This window comes from Tasmannia lanceolata, unplaced genomic scaffold, assembly GCF_043159265.1.
Source record: "Tasmannia lanceolata isolate RefF3 unplaced genomic scaffold, GAP_Taslan_0.1 ptg000005l, whole genome shotgun sequence".
Lineage (NCBI taxonomy): Eukaryota > Viridiplantae > Streptophyta > Magnoliopsida > Canellales > Winteraceae > Tasmannia > Tasmannia lanceolata.
Window position 1 is genome coordinate 17,182,029 of NW_027518682.1, and position 13,784 is coordinate 17,195,812.

The 13,784-nt window shown below is 39.8% G+C and overlaps 1 protein-coding gene across 44 annotated transcripts; it reads left to right on the plus strand.

Moving 5' to 3' along the window:
• Nucleotides 1–263: 263 nt before the first annotated feature.
• Nucleotides 264–9,230, plus strand: LOC143877744 (uncharacterized). Of its 44 annotated transcripts, none has more exons than XR_013250761.1 (10): nt 452–643; nt 741–832; nt 1,081–1,180; nt 1,968–2,150; nt 2,976–3,025; nt 3,206–3,267; nt 3,404–3,470; nt 4,073–4,154; nt 8,009–8,795; nt 9,216–9,230. XR_013250761.1 is itself a non-coding variant. In XM_077379959.1 (8 exons), exons 4-8 carry the CDS (start codon nt 1,116–1,118, stop codon nt 8,097–8,099), a joined length of 393 nt encoding a protein of 130 aa, XP_077236074.1. In that variant the 5' UTR covers nt 264–408; nt 546–643; nt 741–832; nt 1,081–1,115; the 3' UTR covers nt 8,100–8,507. The 44 variants fall into 44 exon arrangements, 8 of the variants coding, with proteins under 8 accessions (XP_077236074.1, XP_077236079.1, XP_077236080.1 ...); XR_013250741.1 differs by having other exon boundaries at nt 453–643; nt 1,968–2,161; nt 3,365–3,470; XR_013250743.1 differs by having other exon boundaries at nt 453–643; nt 1,968–2,161.
• The last annotated feature ends 4,554 nt before the right edge of the window (nt 9,231–13,784 follow it).

The window sequence follows — 13,784 nt, forward strand, 5'->3', positions numbered from 1 at the left end:
ATTTTTGTCTTTTCATCCCCTGCTTTACCCTTGAAGAACCGTCCAAAAAACACCGCACTATGCAACAGCTGTTGCTATTAGCTCCTAAAACTCCCCATCTTTGGTCCAAATCCCATTTATGTCCCACCTTTAATTTTGTGAACTTCCTGATATGTCCTCTATTCAAACAGTTTTTTGGTCATTTTGGATTGTGTTTTGCCTCTGGAGATACGTACAAAAGTCCGGCCAGGTGTCTCTAATATTAATGCATTTTCGACTGCTGTCGAAAGATAACACCCTCATCCCGTCGGATATCTCTCGTCTGGCCCATTATTTTAGTTCGATATCATCGAAGAATCTTACCAATAATTTAAAATGCCAAAATTATCCTTTTTTCCCTCTTTACTTTATCGTTTATTCTGAAGAAAGGTAATGCCCTTGTAGCAAATCAATTGTATATTTTGGTAATCTGGTTTAAGTATTTTTTTTCGGGGCGAGCCATTCTAACTTCTCCAAAACGGCAGACTTAGGATTTTTTCGGTTTTAAAATTCATCTCCTCTCTCAGGTGTTAGGCGATTTTACCAGTGATTTTTCCAAGGGATGCTCGCTCGCTCGCTGTCAATCTCATTCCCTCTCAGTCCCCTAATCTCTCTCTATTTCCAGGTTTGTTTTGTTTCAAAACGGATGCTTTGAAATTTGAAATCTCTTTTGCCTTTCTTCCATCAAAACGAACTAATAGAACAAATTTCCCTTGCTGCAGATGGATTCGAACCTACAGGTGGAGCGTATTTTGCAGGCGGATCTCATAGCTGGAATCACTGTAGGACTGTAGGAGTTATGCTTGTTCTGTGGGTATTTCACACACACTCTGTATTTGTTCTTTTTCACTATTAGTATAAACCTTGATTGGTGTTATTATATTTGGATGTTCATGTTTTCTTTTATTCTTTTTTCTGTTATTAATATTTTCTGGTGTCCATAGTAACTCATTATGCCTTAAAAGAAAATCCTAAAAATGGGCAAAATTGAATTATGTTTGATGATGGGAGCAAGCTGCTCATTATGTTCATTGAAAGTCTTTTGTTTTTTCTTTCATGGAGGAGTGCTTTGTTTGAGGATTGATGTTTGAAGATTGATGCTTGATATGTACGACTTCCATGACAACATTTGGTTGTCATTTGCTACACTGCCATACCATTTGTAAGTATATCTTTGATTCCCCTTGATCCAGTTAATTAATTGACTGTGAAGCCTGATTAATTTATTTGATAAATAACAAGTAGGACTGCTCTATAGTCACATATCTATCCTGTCATTTGCGAGTCTCTTCATGTGATTATGCATGCCATAGGCACTAAAACATGGGTTAATTCTATATGTTGAGATGTAGTAGGTGCTACATGTTGAGATGCAGTAGGTGCTATATGTTGAGATGCTGTAGGTTTCCAGTTTCCTCCATGCTTTGGAAAAAAGATGTCCTTAGTTTTAATTTATGTTTGCCATTTTTATTGAATTCAGTTACTGATATGGATTCGTTTTCTTTTAGATGCCAGACATTCTAAATTGATTTGTTTGGCCTACATGGGATGCTTTTGCATTTTGCGCTAATTATTCATTTTTTTTTGAATGACACTGTAATTATTCAATTTGCTAATTGTGAATTAATAGCGGAAGATTATTTGAAAAGAATGATTTTCATTCAATGATTTTTAGGTTTTTGGTTATATAAACGTGTGAAATGGGTTTTATTTGTTCACTAATACTCCCAACTTTAGACAAAAAAGGAATGTGTGACTTCCTTATTATGTCCGTCAATTTCAGTTGTGCAGTGCTGGTTTTATGGTTTTAACAGGTAAATCTTGTGGGATTAGTATTATACGGTATTGGATATGTCTTTTTATGTATTTGTCCTGCTCTGTACTTATCTTGCTATTTGGAGTTTTATATTTTGGAGTTTTTATTTTGCTTGTTTTATGTTTGTTTTTAGATAGGATTTGGGGCATCTGGTATGGACATTAGGAGCAAAGCATCTGGTTATGGTTATATATGCCTTTTTTTTAAACTTTTATCCGAACATACACTTCCACAGCCTTTTAGTGATCCCCTCATGCTTTCGACATAGAACTACAATGGTTCGAGCACGGATCAAGCTCCTGGGCAAGATAGTGAGGTGATTTTGTAGTAAGTTCTCCCCTCTATTTTTTTCTTCTGCGCAATTTCTTTGACTACTTTTGATTTTTCAGCTTTCCTTTCTTTGAAACTTAATTTTTTTTTCCAGGTCCCAAATGGGATATTCATTCTATGCCCTTTTAATGGTTGTGGTTATCACCTTTTACTTGCTAATTCCTACTATATTTTTTATCAGTAGAAAAAATTCCATTTCATTTTTCAAATAAATATATTAAATAATCCTTTCGGCAGGTTTTCGACTGAACTTTCTTTTCTGTTTTTTTCTGTCAAATACATGTGGGGCTTGCTTCCTAGCTCTTTCAGATGCCCCACATTCTTGCTCTTGAGGACAGCTCCGGCCCATCTCTTCATCGTGCAACTATGGTCATGTTTGCCTTTTATTTTGAGAATCGATTGTGTGTCCAAAACTGATCATTGGTCACTTCTATTGTTAGTCGTGATTGAGAGCAAGCATATAATTCTTAGGGTTCTTTGTTGTTGTATTATTTACTTGGTTTCCTTTTCATTCGTAGGTTTTCGACTTTACTTTCTTTTGTGTTTTCTTCCTTTCATCTTTGGATTTTGTGATCCGAAGACATTTTATCCGTAGCGATTTCATGAAAGAATGCCATAGTGTCATCGCAAGCTTTCTCATTCTTTTGCCATTAGGGGTCTTGAGATCGAAAATGGCGGAGGTGATTTGATTTTTGTTGTTGTTGAACACCAGGGCTTATTTCCTTTTTTCTTTCTTTCCTTTTTTCATTTTGGTAATTATTATTGGATTTTCATTTTCTTTCTTCCTTTTCTCTCGACATGAAAATGGTAGGAAAAGGAGGGAAGGGGCTTTTGACGGAAAAGACCACGGCTGCCAGCAAGGTTAATAATGGACGCCCTTTGTTTTTTTTTTAAACTTCTGCCTTTCATCCATTTCCATGTCAGGTCACATTTGCACTGGAATATAGGATTGGGTTCTGCTTTTTGTCTCTGTTTTCATCAAGAAATAGAATATTTTAGTACTTAGTGCAGAATACTCAAGCCTTCTAATACTTCATGCAGAGAATCTGGAGTGGGAATTCTGTTCCCAATAATCCCTATTTGAGATCAGTGAATTTAAAGAGGTTTTACTGTGTTTGTGATATAGAGAAATCTGAGCCTTATTTGGGTCTTTTGGATTGGGTTTTATTCTACAGTCTGATGATCTGTTTCCATTTTTAGAGATGGATCTTGAGACCAACTTGAATTTGATTTTTGAAGATTTGCTGCTTTGGGTTCCCCAGGTGCCTCAAATCCATCAATCCCTGCAAGGATTTGGGTGTATCAGGTAATTTTTGTAAACAACCTTTGGAGTACATGGAGACCTTTGGGTTTCTTTCAAATGCTTTCTCTCTGTGATGTTTTCTTACATTTGATGGATCAGTCCCTTATATCTATACCTCTATGGCTAATGGGTTTTTACTCCTCAGAGATTTCCTGGCAATCTCTCATTCCAAGATGATTTGCACTTTTCAATGACAATCTATCATGTTGAACTATAAAAAGTACAAATTAGATGTTAGGACTGGATTATAGGCATGATATATGGGCCATGTGGGATACAAAGTAAGGCATATTAAGTGAACAGTCCTCATCAATCAAATTTAGGAGCCATTATATTAGTGGGATCTCTGGGCTACATTGATCGATGTGTTTAAAGTAGGGTTGGGGATCGGAACGGATTACCTCTGGTGGGAATCAGAGATGGATTCAGTAGGGCTTTGCAATTTGGAAGTTAGGATTAGTGGGTTTTGATTATTTCTTTGTCTTCCTGTGAACAATCAATTACATTACTGAAAATCCTTAGTTATTTCTGCTATGGTTCACTGCCACCACTTTTTTATCCACATGCCATAATCATTTTCCAAACATTTATGTTTTGTTTTTCAGGCAAGGCAAGCTATATATATAGTTGGCAGCTCAAGCTGGTATTTTGAACCTGATCGCCTTTCATAGCAAACTATAACTAACTGTAATGCTCTCTGTTTGTTTCTTCTTAGTTAGTAATTACATTCCCTTTTTAAGAATTCTACCAGTATAGTTGAATTAGAGCTCTATTAAATTATTTTTATATTTCAATTGTTTTTGTTTGCTACTTTTAAGTTATTATGTAATGATACTATGTAATGCTAGATGGGACCTCTGGTCCCCAGTGTATGTTTCCAGTATCAATGAAAATTTCTGTCAACTTTCCAAAACAAAAAGGACGAGTTTGTAGGCCCACTCATCATATAATTTCTCTATGATGGACTATTCTATATGATGGCCCCATTACCATATTGTTTGTCTATAGACTCTGTACTTTTTTATGACATTTTGCTTTTAAAGCAGAACATTTTACGGACAGATCTGGCCGTTGAGAGACCGGATCTGGCCGGAAGACTGCAGCAATCAAGGCGGGATCTCCTCTCCTAACTATCTCTCACGTTTATGAGATGGGTTTGGAGAGTTTGGAATGAAAGAGGGGATAGAAGAGCAGAGAAAAGAAGACTACAGCAATCAAGGCGGGATCTCCTCCTCCTCCTCCTTCTCAGGCCGTCCTCCTTCTCCGGCGGGATCTACTCCACCTCCTCCTTCTCCGGTTCTCCCCTTCTCCGGCGATTAGTAAGAAACTGCCCGACGGGAGGCCGCCGAGAGGACGGATCTGGCCGTTGAGAGGACAGATCTGGCCGTTGCGAGACCGGATCTGGCCGGAAGAGTCGAGGGGCCGTCGGGAGGCCAGATCTAACTGTCGAGAGGCCGGATTTGGCCGGGGAGGTCGCTAGGAGGCCGGATCTGTCCGGGGAGACCGAGGGAATCCGGGAAGCCATCAGGAGGCTGGAGGCAGACACGAATCGGCTATCTGCCAGGTGAGCAGGTAAGGGAAGGAGGTGGGCGAGAAGAGGGAGGAGGGCGGGGGAAGGCACGTGTGCTTCCCGAGGAACGATCGGATGTTAGATCGGAACGGACAGTCGAGTCAACGGTGGATCCGTCTCCGATCGCCGGAAAAGTAAGGAAATTGTATAGATCGGCTGTAGCTCGCCTCGTCTGACGGTGGTACAGATCCGGCCACTTTTTTCCGGCTTCTTTCTTCGTTGCAGAGAGAGAGAGAGAGAGAGATCAGATCGGAGGGTTTTTGAATCGCATCTGCACCGACCTAGATCGGTGGATTCGCTGAGTCGACTCAGGATTTCGATCTCATCGGGTGGAGGGAGATCGTCCATTTTGGAGAGTGAGAGAGATTTGCGCCTCTGTTTTTCTTAAGGTCAAATGGAGGGCCTTGACTCTTCTCATGATGGCTCTGATGAGGATATTCCTCCCCACTCATTTGGGCGTCTAAACTTCTGGTCTCCTGGCATCAATGCTATAAAAAATTCTGCTGCAAGCGATTCCGAGATCGAACCTCTTTCTTTCTCTGATCTGGTCAAGCACAAGATCGACCTGATTCCTAATCCGAATAAGACTTTGCTGGACCTCCGCGCTCTCCGTGATGATGAAGGATTTAATAGCATTCGGTTATCAGTTCCAGAGAAGATGCGATATCTCAAGCTTATAGAAAAGGAGCTCAGCTCTCCTATTTCGAAAGCTTCTTCATCATCAAAAAAGAGAAAGAATGGGAGAAGAAAATCAAAGGCCCAACCTCAAATCCATATTGAGGGTGAAGAAGATATATACTCCCTTCTCAGCTCAAAGTTGCAATCTCAGAAGGAAGCATTACTCTTATCTGAATCGGATCCGTCCTTCTCTTCGGAAGTCCAACCTTGTGAAGCTGAGTTCTCTCTTGGCAACCCCTGCTCTCTGAGTGAAACTGCTGGACATGAAAACCATTCTGATGGAAAAGGTGTAGAGATTCAGATGGGATTTGCTAAGACTATGAGGATAAATGCCTCGGTATTGGGGTCTCCTTCTGAACCGCTCCTTTCTAGTCCTCTTCTTGAGAAAAAAGCTTCTCCCCCTGATCTCAAGTGTAGCGACTGCTGGCCTCTCCCAGCTGGTCCTACCCCTTGTACCTTTCGTCTCCCATCCCCCTCTATCATTGCTAGTCCTATTGGCTCCTGTCAGATGCTGGCCAACTGTCCTCCCAGCAGCTCCCATAATCCTTCTGGATCTTTCCCTGCTCGAGCTAATGGATCCATGGATTCTGCTCCCTGTTTCCTTTCTTCCAGACCAGCTCCTTCCATCTCCTCAATTTCAGAGGGCAAATGGAAGGAAGTGTTTGGAAAGAGTCGAACCAAAGCAGTTGATACTTCTGTCCCTTTTTTCAACCCGGTAACTACTGAAGATGGCATAATAAAGGCAGCTTTCAAGGAGGGTGATTTTATTGAAGCAAAGTCTAAATGGGAAAACTGTCTTCTAGGTTATTTTCTTGGTCGGAGGCCCTACTTCACTGCTATTAAAAACCACTTATTGAGAATCTGGCAGCTGAAAGGGGACTTTGATCTAATTGCTCTCCCTAATAGCTTTTTCTTGTTCAAGTTCAACCTGGAAGAGGACTGCATTAAAGTCCTGGAATACCCCACCACCTTTGGGGGTCGTGCTCTCATCCTGCAGAAATGGCTTCCGGGCTGTTCTTTGGAGAAGCTGAAACTTTCAACTATCCCAATTTGGATTAAATTCCCTGCATTGCACCTGAAATTCTGGACTCCTACAGGTATTGGAAAGCTATCTAGCATCATTGGCAAACCTTTATACATGGATTCTCACACTGCTGAGGCCTCAAGATTACAATTTGCTAGAGTTTGTGTCGAAATAACTGCCGAAAGCCCCCTTCCTGATGTTGTCCACATCCAAACCCCTACTGGAGATGAAACTCAGGTTGTAGAATATGAATGGAAGCCCAAACCTTGCAAAACCTGTCTTGATTTTAGTCATTCTTCTGAAGGATGCCCTAAGAACCAAATGCCTCCTCCCCTTCTCTCTGTTCAATACAGAAAGGAATGGAGGCCAATCACTAAGGATAGTGATAAAGCTGTTCAGCTAAGTTCTGATTTTTCAATTGCTCATAATAGGATCAGCTTGGATCATCCTGAAACCCCTTATACCAATAGTGCCTTATCTAGAAATAAATTCTCAGTCATTGGCTCTGATATCCCCGAGACATCTACAAAGCAGACCAAGCCTCCGGACCTTTCTCTCTCTTTATCGTCCCCATCGTCTGAAGGTCCTTGGAATTTAGTTCAGAGCAAGAAGAATAAAAAGGGAAAGTCAGCTGCTTCCCTCCTTAAGCCGCCATCTATCTCCCCGATCCCCTCTACTGGAATAAGGTCCCCATTTCGTGGGCTCATTCCGGGAGGCTGAGAATTGGGGTCTGCTTTTGGTGCTGGTGTTTTTGGTTCTGCTGTTAGCTCTGGTGCTGTTTGTTTTTGTGGTAGCTGTTCGAATTCTGGCAGTGTTGTGGCTGTTGTTTTCATTTTGCTGAAGCGGTTAGGTTTTTGTCTTTGCCGTTTTGTTGGGTGGCCTTTGGCTCCCTTTTGATAGTTTGTTTGCCCTTCTTCTGATGTGCGAGGGGCTTGCTTTTCTGTTTTCTTGTAGTATCTTTATTGATCTTTTTAATATATCTGGTCGGGGTCCGCCTAACCCTAGCTTACCTATTTCAAAAAAAAAAAAAAAAGTTATACCTTTTTTTAGTTGGAACTGGAGTCTGGGATTTACAAGTTTGGCCGGAGCATTCCTTGTGAATAATACAATTCGTTCAATTTATCTACAGTAACAATTCTTCTATATATCGTTTTCCTCTATGCAACTTTCAATTATGTATCCAATATAAATGAATATTTTCTGGTCGGACTTTCCAATGGATTCTCTGGTTGGGTTTGAGAATTTATGTGACATTTTATTTTATTTTAGGCAAAAGGATGGAAGGGAGCAACTCTTTGAGGGTATAATTTTTTCTCACCGAGTATATACAACTCCCCAAATTTTGTTTTCCTGCAAATAAGAATAATTATGACTGTTCGGAGATTGGAATGAAGGGCTTTAAAGACCATTTATAACTAGCGAAATGCTTGTAGAGAAAGAGACCATATGATACGTGTGAAGCTTCAAGATAAAAGGGCTCCCCATTAATTTTCCTTGTACATGAGATTAAGGGGTTACTCAGTAAAGCTGTTGTCTATGGAAGCCTATGGAAGCCTGATAATGAAGCACAAATTATTTGGAACTCAAGCCTCAAATAACAATGAAATAAAAGTATGCGTGCCTTTGTTGTTTTATGTTACTTTGGTGAGGCTGATGTAATTTGTTCAGATTTGTTTACTCTGTATACCAATTACCAGTTCTATTTAAGAAGTTACATGAATCTTGGATTGTGGTTTATTAATCAATATCAGTTTCCAGTGATGAAAAATACATATTTGTTTGAACTTTGAACATGGAGGCCCTAAGTCATATTTCTGAATTATTTGTAGATTTTGTGTAATTACTCTCTTCTTTGAAACTGTATGTGGCGAGGTTAGTGGCGGTTAGTGGCTGCTATTTTAATAAGCTTCAAATTTTTTTTGTCATGATCTGTTTTTTTTTGCCTTTAGAAAGGAAAGACTGAAGGAACACATCTTATATGGTGTATGTTTATTGCTTGAGACTGCTTCGAGACTGTCCACATTCCACCCACATTACTTTTCTCGAGTTTGTAAATGTAAGTTTTCTTAGTTTTTGCTTATTCATGCAAAAGTTTTACTACCTGTTTATATTGTTTTGTCATGGAAGCTGCAATTTGTAAACAGAATGAAATTCCAATGGAAGCTGGAGAGATCTCAATAGATGTTTATGATACAGAAAAAATCTTGATATTTTCTTAGATTTTTCCCCTGGACGGAAAAATCAATTTTCATTTAGTTTTATCAATAAAAATGATATTTAAAATTGGGAAATGATATCAGCACTGCAATGTTTTAATAGATGTGCGGTCCTAGCCTGTCTTTTCTTTTTTAGCTGGTATATATGAGCTTTTTTAGCATCTCTTAAAACATTACAGTGCTGATATAATTTCCCTTAGAAAAATTAGCAATCTTCAAAAATTCTAGGACAATATTGTTATTAATTGTGCACCTTCCAGAGACGAGAGTTCAAATCCCCCTTGGGCTTACCCGATGCGCGTGGTTTACTGGTGATTGGCGCGTGGTTTACGGGTGATTCCGCGCATCCGGAGGGCTACAAAGTGGGGTGGGGACACCCTACGTCATCAAAAAAATAAAAATAAATAAATATTGCATGTTAGTCCTCTATTGTAGTGATGATCAGTCATGTGTTTGTATGCTCTGTTTATTAGTGTTCTCTTGCCTTTCAAGTTGATAGATTGTTGAATGACATAGTGAAGTAAAAATCTCATCAGAAGATAAGAAAACATTTGGAGTAGATACAGTCGTTGCCATCTCTCTTGGAGTTCTGAAAGCCAAGTGATCCATAAAGTTTACTTCCTGAATGGAAGGAAGCAGTTGAAAACCTTGCAATTGGAATTCATGACAAGACTGCATTGTATTTGGAGTTTCTGACAACTTTTTCTAGCCCAAATGTGGAGTTTTTGTTTTTTGGGTACTTGCAGCAACATCTTTTAAATCTATTCATCTCCTGAGTCTTCACAAGGTGATTGGCTAGCCCGGCCAATGACACTCGGAAGGTGTCTGATGAAGATTGTCTAAAATAAACATGTATTTTGCAGTTTTATGTAATAAAATACTTAAAGTCCCACGTGCAAGTGTTGCACGTGCACTTTTACTAGTCTAACAAAAAGGCCATCCTGTCGGACCATCTCACCAAACTGTATTCATAACCAGCACAAAGAAATATGTAATTACAGAGATTATAAATGCACTATGGTGAGATGGTCCAATGAGGTTGAACTTGTAGCTGGTTTCAAGGGCGCCCTTCAGTTTAACTAAGTATTATTTAATTGAATCTAAAAACTACACTACTTATGTTGGGTCCACCAGTTGAGCATTGTGCTTGCATTCCATGTAATATTTTACTAATATATGAAGAGAACAACTATGCATACAAGACTGTCAAAATCAATGCTGATCAGTGGCGGAGCTAGGATTTAGACATAACAGGGGGCAGGCTTCAAATTTTTAAGGGGGCTGGGTCCAATTGAGTTGGGCCTATTAAAGAATTTGACCCAACTCAACAGGGGCAGCTGCCCCCCTTTTGCTACATATGCGAGATTTTATAGAAAAAAGTATTGTATTGTACGCCCCCCTCCACAGGATGATCCAAACAATCCATTTGTTTGGCCACAACATAAATAGACGGTGCCCCATGAATCATTACCATAGGATGATCCTAGCCCTCCAATCTATAAGGGTTTATTCACTTCTTTTCTTCCGGCTTGGAAAGAAAGAAAAGAAAATAGCATTTATTAGATTTTTTTCAATAGAAAATAATCGATAAAATTTTCCAAACTTTTATTTTACCTACATCCAAAAGAAGATTTTCGTCGTGATGGACTGGGCTGGTATTATGGTGTTTTCCATAAGGTATTATGGTCTTTTGATGGCGGTTGGGATTGGGTCCTTCGAGAACCGTTTATTGGTTTTGGAAAGCGCGGGATGTCACTAGACTCACTACTCTGGAAAACGCGGGGTGCAGCGATTTTGACCCGCTGACGTGTATTTATGAACGCTACAATAATGACGTACATAGTTTTAGGAACAAAGTATGCGACTGCATAACACGTGGACAGCAGCTTAGTTTTTTTTTATTTTTCTGATGCCACGTTTCGTATAAGAATTTGCGCGGTTCCACTGTGGTTAGGAAGTCGGTTTCCGTAGCAGCATTCTACTTTTTAAAACTTTCTATGCCCTTTCTTCTGGAAGACGCAAAGGAGGACACGTATTACTCCTTTCTGCGTCTCTTGTTTTATTAGACAGACTACGCAAGGGCAGCGACTAGTCAGACAGCATGGGAGAAAACGTGTTTCGACCTCGACTGAGATCAAGGTTAGTTACGTAACTTTACTTGGGACAGTCCCTTCTGGTATACTTACTACCACTACAAATTATATGGTGCCCCAGCAACAGAGGCTTACTTTTAAGAGGCTCCTACTGGATCAAATATCAAAGGCGGTACTTCTGTCGTACCAAGTACCTCATCGCATACTGTGTACTTCCCGCTTGGCCAGACGCCATTTCAGAACTCATATACGACTACCTGTTTATACTGGAGTGGGCCCTGCAAAGTAAAAAAGTAGACGGATATATCACCCTTAAAAACTCAGTAATAACTTGTTTGCAAAAACCCCATAAAGACTCTTTATACATGAGTCTATGCTCTGTTTGGTTTTTTTTATTTTGCCCTGGGACATGTGTGGAGTTTCCGCAGGAAACCCATGTTTGGTTGGTGGGTTTTATGCGGGACCAAAATATATCCGAAGGACCAAAATTTGCACGCATATAGGTGTGGAGTTTATCCCAGAAAGAAAAAACACAACCCACAATACGATCGAATTGAGGAAAAAAAAAAAGGCAGAAAAACCCTACCCACTCGTCTCTCTCTCTCTCGAATAATCTGTCCCCTCCATGGGTTTTGGCTTCTTCTCCTTACGAAAATTAAACCCTACCCTCTGATTAACCTGTCCCTTCCACAACAGAAGCTCTTTCCCAGTGAAAACCCTAGCCCCAAAAAAGAAAAAGCTGTAATGAAAGAGAAGCAGAGCAAAGAACAGAATCCAGAAGAAATCCTGCAAAACGAAGGTCAGATGAACAAATTCGTGGTGGTAGTTCGTCCTAGGGTTCTATAAGAAGAAATAGTTGATGAAGGAAAGGTTATGGTGTATGGAAGAGAAATGGAGGAGATCTGCTGCTGCATCTGAGAAGGAGAGCACATCTTCTAGCCCATTATATGCGACGAAATCGACCCACCGAAGAGGAAAACGAGCTCGAGCAAATCTTCAACAGGTAGAACCGTTGCTTGAATATGTCATTTTCTGGTTAGAAATCCTACTGAAAAAATATTGGTGTTGCAAAAACCCGATAAATAGCTTACAGCACTTATTTGCCTTGCCAAATTCAAGGCAATCGTAACAAAAATTCACCCGCAAGGGTGCTCCATTGTACCCGTGTCACCCATCTACATTTATAACATAATTGTCAAATACAAAGTTAAAAAGAGTGATAAATGCAATTGGGTGATGATGAAGCAATGGGACAGCTTTGCTGCTGGGTTTTTGCCGTGGTGCCCCCCCGCCCCACCCCCCCCTCCCGCCCCTCTCTCTAATGTTGAAAAAGGCAAAGCGCACTACCAAAAAAGTTGAGGATCTCTCTCTCTCTCTCTCTTTCTTTCTCTCAATATATATACATATAGGCTGCACGTCACCTTTTTTTTCTATTGTTTAACCAGCCGTCAATGGTTATTATAATTCCCATAAGGCTCTAAAAATCTATTTAAAAAGCAAATACTACATTGGCTTTTTATTGCCGAGACAACGGCCTACTTCTTCTTCACATCCATCGCGCATGGTGAGTTCACTCCATGCTTTATTGTTTAACCGGCTGTCAAAGGTTATTACAATCATGGTTTTAAATTTCGACAGAAATCTGAAATTTCGGTCCGACACATACCCGAAACGTGTCATTATTTCGTACGAAATTTTGAAATTTCAGTCGAAATTTCGTTATTTCCGAGCGAAATCTTAGGGATTTCGACCAATTTTTTTGATTTTTTAATTATTGTATAATTATCACGAAATTTCAACTGAAATTCGATAATGAATACAATATTTTTTTATTATTCTGTCGGATTTCGAGCGAAATTTCGATTTTGGTGGGGTCCGAAACCGGTACCGAAACCAAAATTTAAAACCTTGATTACAATTACCAAAATACTCTAAACCTCCAAATAAAAAGTGTTAAACAAGGTGAGTTCGCCCCATTATCATCAAAGAATGGTAAAAAAAACCCGCTACAAGAGTGATCAAATACAGTACCCTTGTAAAAATTCAGCCAAAAGGGCAATCCAATGGAATAATGGATCCATGTCACTCAATTACATTTATGAGGGAACTAAAAAAATTCATAGTTAAAGGTATGAAAATGTAATTGGGTGATGGGGATCTAATGGGGAACCCTCTGGGATTGGGTTTTTTCAAAGGCGGCTTTTAGTTTAGCATCCCTCTCTACCTATATATCATCTCGTAATGCTGCTGACCCAAAGTAAGTTCCTGGTGGCCGGTGAATGGCTCTCCAGCTTGAGCAAGTGAAGGAAAATGAGTTCGCGTAGAGAGAGAGAGAGAGAGAGAGAGAGAGAGATATGTTAGCTGACTTCGCCGTAGGTGGTAAGCTGCGTAGGTTTGGGGCGTTAAGTGGCAGTAGGGCATGGTTCTGTGCAAATGGTTCACTGCTTGAGGATAAATTCACCCCCTTTAACATTTTTCTTTGCCTACAAAACTTAACGAATAGCGTTAGTGTGTGTGTGGCGGTGTTGGTGGAGGGGGATATCATTTCCATCAATGTATAATCTGTTTATGTTCGACAGTTAGGACTTCTTGGCCCTAATTCTGTCTATAATTTAGACAAAATAACAAGCATAAGTTCAAGCAAATTTCACTATGAACACCTTGATATGATGATTTTTTAACCTGGGACGACACCTTAAATTCTATTGATATGATTAAAGAGTAGAAAGAGAAGGG